This window comes from Vulpes vulpes, chromosome 9 (genome assembly GCF_048418805.1).
Source record: "Vulpes vulpes isolate BD-2025 chromosome 9, VulVul3, whole genome shotgun sequence".
NCBI lineage: Eukaryota > Metazoa > Chordata > Mammalia > Carnivora > Canidae > Vulpes > Vulpes vulpes.
Window position 1 is genome coordinate 89,203,221 of NC_132788.1, and position 13,303 is coordinate 89,216,523.

The 13,303-nt window shown below is 37.7% G+C and overlaps 1 protein-coding gene across 1 annotated transcript; it reads right to left on the minus strand.

Annotated features, from left to right (window-relative positions):
* Nucleotides 1-275: 275 nt before the first annotated feature.
* On the minus strand, nucleotides 276-737 carry LOC140593930 (histone H2A.N-like; the record flags this gene model as incomplete). Its single annotated transcript, XM_072720775.1, has 1 exon — nucleotides 276-737. A coding segment is annotated over one exon (345 nt), but the record flags the coding sequence as incomplete, so codon positions are not given.
* Nucleotides 738-13,303: the final 12,566 nt, after the last annotated feature.

A 13,303-nucleotide genomic window follows, 5' to 3' on the forward strand; every position in this document is an offset into this window, starting at 1 on the left:
TGTCCTGCAGAATTTGCAGGTTAAATACAGTCATAAGTCATCAATTTTTTTTTTTTTGTAACTAAACATTTCAAATAATATAGAGTGGTAACTCCACAAATAAGGTTCTCCCTCCTCTAATTTGTTGTTGCTGCTTGTTGTTTGTTTAGTGACTTTTTGGAAGAAAAAAGTTTTTTTGTTTTTTTTTTAACATGACATAAGAGAAAATGCCTTTATATTTCCCCCCCACACAAATTAGGTCAGAGGCCAAAAACACAGGACCCAGAGACCAGGTATGTAGTACCAAGACTCCTGTTGCAACAGGTATTTATCAGATACCTTGTCTTCCAACTCAGTCCTCTGACCTATCTGATTATTTTTGACAAGTGCAATCCTTTCAACAACAGCACCATTCAGAACACTTCGTTTACACAAAAGCTCTTCAGAAAGGATCTCTGCTTAACTGCTCCAAGGATCTCTCTGCTGGTAACAGCTCTTCTGTGGTTGTAGAAGGATAGTCGAACCGCCTCCAGGCTAACCTGTTCCAGCAGCCAATCCTCCAGGGAGCCCAGTGTATCCAAGATCCAGGAGCATCCACTGAAGTCTGGGTGAGTTTGCTTTAGGATTTTCCCCATGTAGCTAAAATAGACCTCTTTCTTCTTCCTCTTCTTCCTAAGGGCTGAGTTGGCCCACTCATACTTCTCTCTGGCTGGGATATAAAGTATAGTCCTCTTCTCCGGGAACCTCAGGCCATGTAAGCAAATGGGTCAATACTGCCTTAATGAGAACATTTGTGCATTCTCACAATTGTAAAGTTTCCTTTCCCTCTCCATCTAGGTGACCAATAATACTACTGTAAATTGATGTGTTTTTTGTTTTTTGTTTTTTTTGCAGTTCACAGGGTATTAATATGTTGAAGTACTATGTAAATTTAAAGAAGTCATAAACTGCATTTATTACGTTTATTTTTTTTTGTATTTAAAAAGTAAAACCTGTTCATATTTGATATTTTAAGAGAAATAACATTAAATAAAGTAGATGTTTTTGAAATATCAACATATAATAAAAAAAATCACAAAGTGCAAAAATCTTCCTCTATCTCCAATGCTCAGAGAACAGTTATCCAGCTGTAGTCTACTTTCCTGAATTTTCTTAGTTCTTTTTCTTCAGATTTTGACAACTGATGTATAAGGTCTTCTCCCAAATCTGTGCTGTTTGTATCTTCTATCTTTTCAGTAAAATCATTTTCTTCATCTGAATCATTACTTTCTTTTCCTTCCATATCTACATCTTCTGGGATTTCTTCATCACTCTTTGTCTCCTTAGACAGCAGCAATGAATTAACAAACTTGGAGCAAAGGAAAGAAGCAGATGGCAAAACATGAGCTGGAGTATGAAGAAGCTCATTAATTGCAGGTATGTTTTCTGTTAAGGGTAGTTGTATTAGTTCACTCTCCAAAGCTTCATTTATTTTTTCATCCTGCTGTTCCCTGTGTTTTCCCAGTATGAAATAAAATGGTGTCGTTGGAAGACTTTCTTCTGCTAGCAGCTGTTTGCTTGTTGGTGTGAGTTTCTCTTCTGGAGACTTCGTACTGAATGTCAATAAACTCTGTGACTTTATACTGTAAACGCTATATCCTTTTTATATGTCATCACTGAAGTCCTTGCTGGGTGATCTGAGTGCTCAGAGATTTATTTATTTCAATGTTTGGAACCATTAAGTTTCCCACTGTGCTGAGGCACGCTGTGTGTTGGGGCATGCCTTCAATGTTCAGTCAGGCAGTTGGGAATTCCATGTTACCTTTTATGTCTTGCTTGTGCAGAGTCTCAAGATCAGCCAGGGTTGAGAAATTAGGGCCTTATGGGGTCTTTCTTGAACATGCAATCAGACATAGGCATGGGCATCTTCTAGATTCCCAAGAACACATCCGAGCTTTTCAAAGCCCCTATGGTCATTGCATTGCCCGATTTTTTCTGCTAAATTTTTGCTTAGCCTATTGTTTTTCCCAACTGTTATCCTCTGCCTCGGGTGGTCAGAAAGTTAATCCATTGTTTTTAATTGTTTTCAACAAATGCCCCCAGAAAAAGTTTCTCCTACACTCTATAAGTCCTGGCAGCCTTTCAATTGGTGTCTTATAGGGAACCTCTAGACAGGTCAAATAATGACGATTTTCTATGAATGCACCAGCCCCATTCTGCCCCTCTTCTGGTGGTTAGGCTATCAGCTCCCAAAACAATTGCAGAGCCAGAGTGGAGAATGGAAACAGGACAAGTTAAGAAGCCAGGAAGATTGCTATTCTTACTGATATTCAGCAATTTTTCTTGATTAAATGCTCTCCAGATTGCTGTAAGCCTTTGGTTAATTTCCACAATTCTGAAAAATTCTCCCCATTTTTGGCCACTTTTCTCATTGCTTTTATGGAGAAGAGAATTTTTGGATATTCTTACTCCACTGTCTTTGCTTATGTCTTTCTATTATATTATTTTTATGATTTTTAAAAATTAAAAATAGTACTTCTTAAAAAGTACTGTGGTGATAAGGTAATGGTGGGGCTATCTACATGGTATTGGTACTCTCCTAGTTCCCGTAAAACTTATCGCATTATCATTCATTACATTACCAGAACAGTGGATTTTTCTCCCATGGGTATCAATTTTGTTGTTTTTATCTTCTTTATTAAATTTTTATTTGTATTAAAATGTTGTGCTCATCAATAGATTAAAAGAGATTTATCAAGAAATATCAACCAATTACAATGTATTTCAATCCTGATTTGCAAAATGAAAACTGAAAAAAAAAGTGATAATTAGGAGGGGAATTTTGAACATTGGATGTTTAATGATATTAAGAAATAATAGTTAATTTTTGTCAGTGGGAAAATGACATTGCAATTACCTGTATTTTTTTAAAGTCCTTGTCTTTTATTTTTATTTTTTTTATTTTACTTATTTATTCATGAGAGACACAGAGAGTGAGAGAGGCAGAGACACAGGCAGAGGGAAAAGCAGGCTCCATGCAGGGAGCCTGATGGGGACTCGATCCTGGGTCTCCAGGATCACGCCCTGGGCTGAAGGCAGCGCTAAACTGCTGAGCCACCAGGGCTTCCCAAAGTCCTCGTCTTTTAGAGATGCATGCTGAAATATTTACAAATAAAACTATATGATGTCTAGGAATTGCTTCAAAATAATCTGAGGAAAATAGGGCAAGTGGCTGGAAGTATGGATGAAGCAAGACTAACCACAAGATGATAACTGTCTAAACTGGGTAATAGACACCAAGTTATACTATTCTACTTCTCAATGTTTGAAATTTTTCATTAATAAAAGGCTTGGTACATTGTTGTTGTTGTCATTTGTAATGTTATGTTACTTCAAGCTTGGGCCTGTGAGGAATTTTAGCAATCTCTAGTGAGTATATCTTAAAGCAAATCTTGTAAACAGGTGGTCATTGCATTAAATTCAGCTTTATAGGCATGTTTTGTTTAGCCAGCACTGTTTCTTTTTTTAAAAGATATGAATTAGTTACCAACATTTTAATACTGTAAAACAGAGAAATTTCAGATAATCATCTGGAGTTCAAGCTTTTCTTGAAATCATGAGAAGCGCTGGCTACACTGGACTTGCATCTCACACGGTGACAACTAGCTGGAATGGAAAAGTTTCTGTACCCTGTATCCTTTCCTCTAAAGAGAGGAAAGGGACTCTTCATTTGCCACAGATCACATTTTCCTGCCCTTTGCAGTCACCCACATGTGTCATTCCTGTCTCGCTGTGCTTCAAAATCTTGTTGACAATGGGAGATGACAATGAACAGTAATCAATAATTTACTTCACTTTGTTCAAGGTACAGTGGAGCTAGACCACTGTTGCGAAGAACAACAACAACAAAAAAAGGTTTAAGATATAACATTTCACCTGTTTACAAAAAATTCAAAAGAGACAGGAAAATATCTTGCATAAGACTTGATGCCAATTAGAATATTTCTAAGGTGACAGTCTATGAGCTAGGCTTCAACAGGCAGACTGCAAAGCTAAGTCAGTGACAGAGCAATTGTCTTTTATAAGATAAACTATGGAAACAGGATGCTTAAAAAAACAGCCAATTCAGTTAAGGAGTGCATTTTTTGTGATGAGCACCAGGTATTATACAGAAATGTTGAATCACTGCATTGTACACCTGACGCTGATATTATACTGTATGTTAACTAACTGGAATTTAAATAAAAACTTTAAAAAGCAGTCAATTCATCATAAATCTTATTAGGTTTAAGGCAAGTGATCACGTGGAGATCTGGCTAAAGTGGAGGGATTTCTGAGTGACAGATGCAGTCTCGTGCATCCTTCATTTCATTTCTAGGTCCTATTGCCCTTCTCAAGATACATTTTAAGTTACAAGATACACTTCAACTGTCACTTTTCAAGAATTCTTTTCTGATTCCTGCCAGGTAACATGTACTCTCCCTCCTCCAAATCATAGGGGTACTTCATGTGTCTTTTTTTTTTTTATGACATTTGACCTTCCTCAGTCTTACATGAGTGCTTTCATCAATCCCCTTCTCCTTGTGGAGAATGGAAGACTGGCAGAGACTCTGCAGCCAGACTGCCTGGGTTTCAATCCCAGATCTACCACTTTCTAGCTGTGAACAAATTACTAAATCTCTCTGAGCATCAATTTCCTCATCTATGAAGTGGACATGATAATCATACCAATTTCACAGAGTTATTAGCAGGATTCACTGAAGTCATACATGTTCAACAGGATGTTAAGATGGAAACGTTGACTGCAGCATCTAGGTAGAATGGATCCAATATTTTGAAAAAGGAACTAGAGCAAAATGTATCTTTTCAAAGTAGCCATCTGAAAACTAGCTCCTTGTCTATAGTTGCCAGCGATACCTGAATGTGTTTGACAACCAGTTCCTGAACTCCTAAGCCCTTCTTCACCTGGGAATACAGAAGGGTTCAAGGTACGAAATTTTTAAATAGTAGATTTTTAGAGGGTGAGTTATTCTGATTGGGTAGGGAGCTTCACTACTTTCATCTCAAGTCATCAGAGGGAGGCTTTAAGGAAACCACCTAGAAAGATGAATGTGTACTCCTGAGTTTTGGAAGGACTGTTAGTGTGTTTATTATATTTAAACTATGCAATTCTGTGATAGAAGAAAAAAAAAAAACAGGGTGGATGTTAGAAAGATAGTATGTTAGTAGTGTCTAAGATGTGTTAAAGATAAAGGGAATAATGGACTACATGATTTCTTAAAAAAAAAATAGAACTCGGGATCCCTGGGTGGCGCAGCGGTTTGGCGCCTGCCTTTGGCCCAGGGCGCAATCCTGGAGACCCGGGATCGAATCCCACGTCGGGCTCCCGGTGCATGGAGCCTGCTTCTCCCTCTGCCTGTGTCTCTGGCTCTGTCTCTCCTTCTATCTCTCAAGAATAAATAAATAAAATCTTTAAAAAAAAAAAATAGAACACACACACACACACACAAAAAAAATAGAACAAACGAGAGTACTGCTTATGGATAGAAAATGATGGGAAGACCAAGTGATAAGGTAGGTAGTGAATCATGCCACCTCCAGACTGACAACTGTGTTATCCCTAAATTTTTCATCCACCTGTGATACCCATTATGGTCCCATTATGAACCCAGTGTTCTTCCCAAGATATGCACATAAAACCTATTGCTGCTCAACAGCCTAACTGGCAAGCTGTGGCTCATGGCCAGGCTCAAGTGTGTCTCTGATAGAGCGAGCATGTTGGCTCTAAGCACCTTCTACATGCTAAGCCCTTTGCTGATTTTCAGATCTGGTTCTTATAACCACACCATCAATGGGGAAACTGTGGTGGGGGCACTGGGGATGGGAGGGGACATACAAACAATGAGAAACAAAGGATGAGGATAACATAGTCCTTCCACCCTGCTTGTATACTACCCTATGGTGTGATAAACCTATCCATCTGTCTCCCTTTGTTCTTGTGTGTTTTAAATTGATTGACTAAATTATGTCATTTGAGCATCATATTTTTGCCTATGAGTGATTTTATTTTGTAACCTCTGGGATAGCTTGCCAGGCAGTATACTAAAAGCTACCTCTGCATCAAGGTAATTTCCCACATGACAGAGACACACAAAGCAGGTGTCTGATTCCTGCCTGGAAAACCTAAAAGGTGAGGAATGGTCTGGATGGCTGCCTTAAAAGCAGGACTGAAGACATTGCTGCTACTATAATGGATTTGGCTGGCACTCTCACAATTTTTCAGGCAAAGGATGTGGGAAGGTCCTAGGATTATGTTGACCTGCCAGCCTGGTAGTGTGCTGGGACATCAGCAGAGAAGGCTGCAGGTAAAACATGGATTACCAGAAGCAGAGGAATGAACTCTGAGCAAGCCAAGAGCAGGAGTAGAGATGTTTTTGGTCTTACCCAGAGGGCTATTTGTGATAGACTCCCCAGCAATTGAGAGAATTTCCAAAGCGCTCACAAAAGCTGAGTTTAGAGGCCACCGACTCATATTATGGAGGATCATAGGTAAGAATTTTTCTGGTTCTCTTTGCTTCTCCTTCATCCCTGGAGGAGTCTGAAACCACAGTAAGCCAGCTCCAAGAGGTGGAGGAAAAAGCTGGACTGGTAACAAGAAGAGGGATCTACCAAGTCATAGACACTTCTGCCTACAGTAAACCTCACCTGGGGAAGGGAAAAGCCTTAATTTTCAATCACAATCAGTAGATCTACGCTTACTTAGAAATGGACATTTTTCTTATTATATTTAGATAGTGAGACCTATGAGGAACCAAAAAGTCTTGGGACTTGCCCAAATTTTCATTTAGGCTCATAGAAGAACTAGCCGCACCTAACAAAATGTAAAGGAGTGGAGGGGGGCAAAAATAAAATTATTATCAGAAGCTGTAGTTCTAGCTTGCTCAATACAATGTTTACATATGGAAAGTGCTTAACACAGCACCTGGCATACAGTAAGTGCCAAATAAATATTAGCTATCATTACTGTTTGTGCCATTGCCTAGCATGACTTGTACACAATAGGAGCCTAATAAGCATTTTATCAAGTTAAACTAAATTCATAGTAGAGTAACTGCACAAATTAATGGATCTTTAAGATCTAGAGCAAAAAGTATAGTGTCCAGAACTTTTTTTTTTGTCCAGAACTTTTTTGAGGCTCACTTCTGAAATCTACAGCCCATTAAAAAGGATATAAAAGAGAATACCATAAAGCATCCTAAGGTCTTTTTTTTTTTTTTTTTTTTTGGCTTATATCATAAAAACTCGAGAAGTTCTGAAATAGGCCTCACATCTTCCAGAGGATCAAAGGAAATCATTTCCTTCACTAGTCTTAAATTTCAAAAGTAGTTTATTTACTCCTGAAATACTCAAGCTGAAATACTGCTTGAGAGAGAACTAAAGAAGACAAATTGTCCATAGAGAATATTCCAGAGCACACTGGGTGGCACTGTGAGGACAGATCCTCCCGGATTTCTCAGGCCTCTGTAGAACTGAGGCATAACTCAGGGTCTCTGCAGCCCTTCTCCACTCCACTTTAGAAGGCAGCTTAAGTCTTGCATTTTACTATGTACATATTTAAAAGAACTTAACTTGTTTTCTGTGTTGACTCCCTGCATGCTATTTCCAGAAAGTGCCTTCTAGCTGGGAGGCAAAAATCATTGAGTTGGACTCTGATTTATTCCTCTGGAAGTAAGAAAGTTGCCACAGCATATTTCTTATAGCCTATAAATTCTATTCAAGGAAAGGATGTTAGATCAAACCCTTATACAACAAACTTTTGAGTTTGTTTTTGTTTTGTTTTTGAGGATTTGTGGGTGTGGTTTTTTTGTTCTTAAGTTACTTACCACCATAGAACATTCTATAAACGTTCTTGATTAACAGTCTATTTTTTTCAGCATGGTCCAAATACCATTAAGATGATTCTACTGTCTGTCTACAGTTAGCCACCTGAAGGCAGGGCTCAAGATCTATAAAGGTCTATAGCTGTATTTGAATGCTCTAAAAAAGTTTTACTTAATAGTATAACAGGGCTCTGAAAAAGACACATTTAAAATCAATGTTTTTGTTCAGTAACCTTGCCAATGGATCATTCGCACAATCTGAACATGCAAGTCTGCATTTTGATCAGCTGTCAAGATTATATTGAGCTAACTAGCAAAGAATTTGAAACTACATTTACTTGATTCTTACCAGACTCTATCAGCATTTAGGGAAAACCAAAAAACATTGACTCCTCCAGGGATGGGAGAGGAAGCAAAGAGGACCAGAAAGCTTCTTACCTACGGTCCTCCATAATCTGAGTTGGTGGTCTCTAAACCCAGCTTTTGTGGGTCCTTTGAGGATTCTCTCAATTGCTGGGGATCTATCTTCCATATGTATCACGTGTATACTTTTGAGTACGAGGGCACTTAAGGATAGCAAACACAACTTTATGAAATAAAACGTCTTTTAAGTTGCATTCCAAAAGTTAACAACTACCTGAGCAAATCCTTTAGTTATTAATTTCCTAACAGTTCTGCTAGAAAGACAAATTTGGGGGCAATTTTTAAAGAATTTCCCAAACCATTAAATTAAACTAATGATGAACCCTTAGTGTCTAACAAATGAACTTTTAAAAATTATTGGTATTTTGATTGATTTTTATTGCTATTTGACATTGTTTATATGTCTAATAACAAAAAGAATGCAAATTTTTTATAGAAAATTTGTGAACTATAGAAAAGCACAAAGAAAAATTACAGCTCTTATAATCCCACTTTTAAAAAGGACTTTTACTTATTGACAGACAGAGAGCACTAGATGGCAGAGCAGCAAGCAGAGGGGAACCGGAGAAGTAGGCTCCTTGCTGAGCAGAGAGCCTGACATAGGGCTCTATCACAGGACACTGGGATCATGACAGGGCCAAAGGCAGATGCTTAACCAACTGAGACACTCAGGCACCCTTCATAATCCCATTGTAGTGTAATTTCATATACATGCATTTCTTTTTTTGTTGTTGTGCACTGACACACTGTACATACTTTGTAATATGCTTTTTTTTCACCAAACAGTAGTGTGAATGGTTTCCCATTACTTTAATGTACATGTGCTATTGTTTTCTAAAATTTAGCCAATCCCCATTGTTTTAGCTTTGTGGCTTCCATTTCTTTATTTCAAATAACATGGGGTAAATATCCTTGCACATAAATCTATCTGAACTCTCTCATTGTTTCTTTAGAAATTCTAGAAATGGAAATGCTGGGTTAAGGATATGAACATTTTCAAAGCTTATGATGGAAAATGTAATTTAGCACAGTTTCTTTAGCATTTTACATTTCTAAAAACAGTGACTCCAGTGAAATGACTAGACTCATATGCTGGGTGGCTTCCCCCTGCAGGAACAGTCTCAAAGCTGAACTCCCCTGGTACCTGGTAAGCCTATTAAATCCCAGTGTGAACTGTTTGTGCTGGCACCTCTGCTGCAGCTGTAAGTCTGAGCAACAGTCCTTCTGTCTCATGTGCCAGCCCTGTTGGCAGCCTCTACATCTGCTCTGCTCCCCTGCCTGCCGGCTGACTATGGTACAGGAACTGCAGAGACCAGACAGGTCAGCCACCCAAGGTGACCCTATCCATTGCCACTTGCTTCTCCACTTTTCTGGGCATATGGTCTTCAGCACACTTGTGAAATGTCTCAGTCTGAACGTGAAAGACTGGGTGCCACTAAGGAGAAGCTAAATACGTTCAAAATGAAATGAGAAAATAATATCAAGCAACACTTCTTCAGTTGCCAGATTCCATTTTCAGAGTCTCTGTTTCATACTTTCCATCAAAAACAAGTTGGGGTTTCATAGAAAAAGAGATGAATTACTGATCATTGTGAAAGATGATTTTGTGGAGAACCATATTTGACCTTGTGTGATATTAACCAAGCTGCTGTCTTGTGCAATTAGTGAGGAAAAATGATGTCAAGGCTCAGCAACAGCCTGCCTAGCCACCGAGTTGAGGTGACAGCAACCTCCTTCACAGTATCCCTTTGAGCCTGGCTATCAATTTTTCCAAGGAACACTCATCACTGGGCCACAAAGAAATTTCCTTTAGGAGGCTATAAAATAAACCCTTTTTCAATGAACCCACCAACAAAGGAACCAAGAATGTCAAGACAAAGTATGGTTTTAGACATCTGTTTGGTTATGGAAAGATTAAAAGAATGTTTATTGGTAAAATAATTTTTTTGAATCACCCACACATTTTAACTTACTACTTATAATGATCCTTTCTGCTCACAAGAAAGAATGTGTTTTGACTATATTAGGAAAATAGTTGTTCTAGAAAATTTATTTATATATACATAACAGAATTTTTAAAGCAAAAGGCAAAGCAGTGTTTAAAACTTAACCTAAATTGTCACTTTGATTTGGTTAAATAAATGCATCTATCCTTTTGCTATGGAGGATTAAGTAATTTGTACTAACTTTCCTTCAGAGGACAACTAAAAAGAACCTGGCCAAAATAATGAGAAAAAGACATTTTAAAAACGTTAGAGAGCTAATAAGTGATTGAGGAATTGCTTGGTAAAGATCCAAGAGAAGATGCACTTGAGAGAGGTGAGTCTGTCATGAAGGTTACTATTGCCCAAGAGGAAATTTGCCAAGAAGAGCTTCCAACAGCCTCACTGCGCTAGAGGATCAAAGTTTAGCATCCTGAATTATAGGGGAAGAAAGGAAACGTGTTCTTCACATATCCATTTTTTTATTTCTTATATTATGTTCAGGTATCACATTAAAAAAAACAGATCTAAGGACTTTTATTAAATTCTCTGCTCTGAATCATTTAATGAATAAGAATAATGAATCATATACTCCTTAACATCAATGGGTACATATCCCTACTCTTAATTTTTCCAAACATAAACATCAGTGTTATCTTGAGACTTATAAACATAGTAATGGAATGTACATTTCTATTTCTTTACTCCATTTTTTGGAATCTGTAGATAAGTCTTAGAAAGCAATACTTTTTTGTATTAGAGAATGCAAATATAAAAGTATTAAAAATCTACTTTTAACGATCAGTCAAAAAATGAGACAATTAAAGAACTAAGATTTCTAAGTCCAAATACAATAAAACAAGGCAATAACTATAAGAACAATACATAAACACATGTAAACAATAAAAAGAATAAAAATAAAGAATAAAAATGCCAACTGTTGGGCAGCCCTGGTGGCTCAGCGGTTTAGTGCCGCCTTCAGCCCACGGTGGGATCCTGGAGACCTGGGATCAAGTTCCATGTCAGGCTCCCTGCATGGAGTGGAGCCTGCTTCTCCCTCTGCCTGTGTCTCTGCCTCTCTCTCTCTCTATGTCTCTCATGCATAAATAAATAAGATCTTTAAAAAAAATAAAATAAAACATAAAAATGCCAAGTATTTTCCATGTTCCTAAAGGCAGTATTGAGGGCATCTTATTGTTTTGATGCAACCCAGTATCCATTCACTACCTTGTAGTAAACACTACCCGTCTTCAACTCCCAAACCATGTGGTTTAAGCAGGATTGACTCCAGTTCCAGAGGTAGCGGTCTTTCACAAATAGACCGTCCCTCTGGCAAGGGATTGGTACAGAAATGAGAAGGTAATTAACCTTGGTGCTTAAGGAAATTTTATGCTTTGGGATGTCTAGAAAAGAAAAACTAGGGGAACCTATTTTGCAACTTTGATAAAACTGAGATACATTCAATCTCCAGAAACTACCTCCCTTTCTATGTGGACTACTACTGTTTGAACAGCTGTTAGTGTGTGGAGAGGCAGTAAAGAAGTCAGGAGCACAAACTATAGAGCCACACTCTTGGTCCTAACCACTGCTTTGCTTCTTAACTAGCTGTGTGATGTTGGGCAAGTCACCTGAGCTATTTATGACTCAGTTTCCTCAACTGTAAAATGGGAATAGAACCAACTTATAGGGTTGAAGTTTAAATGAATTAATACATGAAAAGCACTTAGAACATTGCATGGCACAAAGTAAGTGCTATACAAATGTTAGCCACCATTATTGTTGTAAGGATTAAATGAACTATTAAATAAAAAGTGTACAGAACAGTGCCTGACATATAGTAAAGCCTGTGTATTATTCATTATTGGGCTGACATTGGCAGCACATATACTAAAATATTATCCAGTATTAAGACCATTCATTCATTCAACAAATATTTGCTGAGTATGTTTTCTGTGCCAGGCTGGCCAATATCTTCATTCTAGACCAGCAGTATTCAACAGAAAATGTAATGTGAATCATAAATATAAGCCAAGTATGTAATATTAAATTTTCTAGCAGTCACATTAAAGAAGTAAAAAGGAAAATAGAAGTACCTTTATAAAATATTTCATGGGGCACTTGGATCAGTGGTTTAGCATCTGCCTTTGGCTCAGATCTTGATCCTGGAGTCCTGGGATTGAGTCTTGCCTTAGGCTCCCCACAGGGAGCCTGCTTTCCCCTCTATGTCTCTGTCTCTCTTTGTATTTCTCATGAATAAAATCTTTTTAAAAATAAAAAAAATATTTTACATAATCCAATATCCAAAATAATGACTTCAACATGCAATCAATATTTAAAAGTTTAGATACTTCATATTTTCTCATTTTAAGTCCCTGTAACATAGTGTGTATTTTATATGCACAGTACATATTAATTCAGCCTAACCACATTTCACCTGCTCAAGAGCCACATGTGACTAGTATTTAACATGCAGTTCCAGACAGTGAAGGTTAGGGAAATAGAGAAAATGTTATCTTTGTCTCCCCACCCACCTTGCTACGGATTACACTTTTCTTTTTCAATTTGCAAAGTCTTTTCACATTATTTCATTTGATAGGAACACACCTCATCTTGAAGGATGGATTAGATTTTAAGAAGTGGGAAAACTTTATCCATTCACCTAAAGAAGATTTGGTACGTGTGTGTGTATATATAGAGAGATATATATAGATAAATATGTATATATGATGGAATACTACTCAGCCATCAAAAAGAATGAAATCTTTCCATATGCAATGACATGAATGGAACTAGGTTTTAGGCTAAGCAAAATAAGTCAATCAGGGAAAGACAACAGTCATATGATCTCACCCATATATGGAATTTAAGAACAAAGCAGAGGATCATAGGGGCAAGAGGGATAAATAAAACAAGATGAAATCAGAGAGGGAGACAAACCACAAAAGGCACTTAATCATAGGAAACAAATGGAGGGGGGAGAGGGGGATGCGATAACCGGGTGACAGGCATTAAGGAGGGCAGTGATGTAATGAGCAGAGGGTATTATGTAAGATTGATGAA